The sequence below is a fragment of the Toxorhynchites rutilus genome, chromosome 2, assembly GCF_029784135.1.
Source record: "Toxorhynchites rutilus septentrionalis strain SRP chromosome 2, ASM2978413v1, whole genome shotgun sequence".
Classification (NCBI taxonomy): Eukaryota; Metazoa; Arthropoda; class Insecta; order Diptera; family Culicidae; genus Toxorhynchites; species Toxorhynchites rutilus.
The window spans coordinates 60,978,745-60,981,985 of record NC_073745.1 but is presented as its reverse complement, the minus strand read 5'-3'; the positions used below and the strand labels follow the sequence as shown (position 1 = coordinate 60,981,985).

Genomic DNA, 3,241 nt, shown 5'->3' with positions numbered 1-3,241 from the left:
TTTCCTCGTTCAAATTGAATAGGATTTTTAAAAGGAATTTGATAGAATATGCACCTAGGTGTAACTATAGGATATGAAGAAAAATAGTAAAATTATAACCATATTATTATAATATTTATACTATGCTTTTTATTAATTTATAGTGCGGATGGTTTGTATGGCAGTTTTTGCAAAACCCATATAATATGACTTTGGCATGTGTTATTGTTGTCAATTCATCTTCAAATTAAATTAAATATTGCTAGATCATGTAAAAGTTGTCTACAAACTAAGTTTGATCTTCATTTAATAATTTATCCGCAAGTTGGGCTCCGCAAAAAACTTAGAAAAGCCGCTTTGGGCGATAAACGTGTTAAATGATTTGGTCGGGGTTCTGCCGAATTATGCGCTTCGGACGCTATTTATGAATTGAAACTTTATCAGGTATATATCTATGACATTATTTTTAACTTTTAGTGTGGATTTTAATTCTAAATTAGTAAAATTGGAAATTATTCTCATATAGGATTGATAATGGTAGAAAAATGTCAATATTGGTGCCATAATTAGTGAAACTAAATATATGGTAGCATTCTAATAGTCGTAAAATGACTAGTCCTCCCGGACTATCATCAATTGAGTGCAAGGTCCCACTCAACGTTAGAACTGGTTAAACAGTTAATCGAATCACCTAGTTAGTAATTTATCAATAAAATGTTTCGGATCAAGTGCATTGTATCGTTTCGCGCATGCGCTTCGTAATGAGATAATTACTACTTTTTCTAGCATTGAGCGCGACGTCGTGAAGTCTTATTATATAGCAAATATAGCGGCGTGAGCGCGTAGCTTCAGCTATAAAGCCTCTGGAAGCTTTCCTGAGTTCGAAAACAACTACCCAATGGCGGAATCGCTTTCGAAAAGATAAAATATATAACCGGATTCTTCCGTTTGCGACAATCCCAATTCTGCGCCGTGAGTGGATAACAAAATTTTTCGCTTAATTCTGTAAGCCACGTTACTTTTTAGCAATACCCGAGTCGCGAACATATGAGGAACCGATACAAAGTCTCATCTAGTCATGCCGTTCGCTCTCGAGGATACTGTGACTAGAGCCAGATACGTCATTCACCGTGCGGAATAGATAGAGATGGGTGCAACCAGTTTCTTATGATTCTTAAAAACTCGTTTTTGTTTTGACTCTAATCAATGCACCCGCGCCACTCTACATGCTGACTTCTAGTGGTCGGCTCGGGAGAGTATTCAAATCAGTGTTTGGAATCAGTTGTTGTTCAAGAATATTGGATGTATGATTAGTTCTATTTTGTCTGTTGCGGAGTGTGGAAGTTAATATCAAGAAATGACTACTATTAGCCAAGAGTGCCTGAGCGATCATGATCGCCAGGTACTTGAGTCGATCTTCAATCCATCCCAAATCGGAGGCGAAGAGCTGCTGTACAACGGAAAGGAAGAGTTTCCGGAGGATTTACAAGGTTTATTACTTTTCAGCCTGAGCTGCAAATAATCTGAAGTTTGGATGATTAATACTTTGGTTTACAATCATTTAAAAACGACAAAATATTACTTCTAATACATTTGAACAATCATTTTTAGACCTCGCAGAACCAAATGATCCTCGCATTAGACTGTCAAAAAAGTTCGAGCTTGAAGCTATTCAACTAACCGAAGAAGGAAAACTACCAGAAGCTATCAATCTATTCAACCGTGCCATTGAAACAGCTCCGGAACGACCGGCGCCGTGGAATAACCGTGCACAAGCCTACCGATATATCGGAAATGAAAAAGGTAACGTCTCCCACTTTTTCCCTGGTGGAGAAAAGCTGAACTCGATTCATTTTATAGCACACTATATTTTTTCACCATAATGTTGGCTACCTTTACTTTATTTACAGCGGCTTTGGATGATATTGAGCAAGCGCTGAAACTTTCCAAGCGTTCCGGAAGAACGGGCTGCAGAGCGCTTTGTCAGCGGGGTGTGCTGAGAAGGAAAAACAAGGATACCGATGGCGCTAGGGAGGATTTTGAGGAAGCGGCTAAACTAGGAAGCCAATTTGCACGAACTCAGCTCATTGAGCTGAATCCATACGCGGCGCTTTGCAACCAAATGCTGCGGGAGGTTATGAAATTGAAGTGAGAAAATACTTTTATGGTGTTATACCGTTTTGTCTCAAATTCCGAACACTTAAGCTTTTTTGGCCATTAAACAGTGTCTCATTACTCAAAATGGTACTTTTTCGCGAAATTAAGTTGGTTTTTGGATATAACAGAGCTTTTTCTTTCTTTGGGCTACCATAAAATTAATTTACAAATTCATATTCATGGTGAAAAACTAAAAAGACGGGTGGGTAATGTCGGGGACATAACCGGAGTGACGTAGGACTATACAAAGGGGACAACTTTTGTTAAATATATATTTTAAATATATTTTTTTATTTTCTTCTCCTACGTGAATACCTACCTATCCACCTGAAAAATGGATTAGTTTACTGTTTACTCTTTATGAATATGTTGATGATTCTGAAAAGAACCTTTGGTGTTGTGTTTTTGTTATCACTCGATATTCCCATCTTGTTCGGTTAAACCTTCCTGTTTAGCTATTGCGTTTGCCACTCGCCACAGCTTTCACAGTTGGAAAATTTCTTCCCATCCAGCTTGTGACATGTTGTTCAGTAAATTACATTTAATGCGACGTGCCGGAGAAACACTTTGCCACTCACTGAAACTAATTGTTGCCTTGATGAGCGCCGAACCGAAGCTGCTCTGTTCTTGATGCGGGTTTTCTGATTGTCGTGAGCAGCTTTGCAAGCCAACTCGAGCACTCCGACGGCCGAAACTCTATAATCGCTGTTAGGTATACTGGTGCTCCGGCACCAATCCGTTCGGCCTAGTTACCCTTGCGGAGCAATCAGTGAATGCGACCAACAGGGAACTGGAGACCTGCACGGTTCGAGTGAGACTTTGCCTTTCCCTTAACTTGTCCTCCTTTGTTACGTCCACGATGCCGATGCCGTACAACCACACGGGTTTACGGTTTGAAAGAAAATAAGATATTTTTTTGGGGTCCGCGTGTTTTATACTCTAGCGGTACACACTCACAGGATAGAGACAAATCGGCAGACTCAGCCAGAGGGGCGAGTCCAACGAGACGAACGAATGAGCGTTAAAAGGGAGCGATGGCAAAAAAATATATTCATTACGATTTGTTCGCTCGTTGGATTCACATGCAGGCTAAAAACGGTCCTTT

At 39.7% G+C, this 3,241-nt stretch overlaps 1 protein-coding gene across 1 annotated transcript; it reads left to right on the top strand.

Annotated features, from left to right (window-relative positions):
• The first annotated feature begins 1,218 nt into the window (after positions 1-1,218).
• LOC129768229 (tetratricopeptide repeat protein 36 homolog) lies at positions 1,219-2,524 on the top strand. Its single transcript, XM_055769722.1, has 3 exons — positions 1,219-1,469; positions 1,591-1,782; positions 1,890-2,524. Exons 1-3 carry the CDS (start codon positions 1,337-1,339, stop codon positions 2,129-2,131), a joined length of 567 nt encoding a protein of 188 aa, XP_055625697.1. The 5' UTR covers positions 1,219-1,336; the 3' UTR covers positions 2,132-2,524.
• The last annotated feature ends 717 nt before the right edge of the window (positions 2,525-3,241 follow it).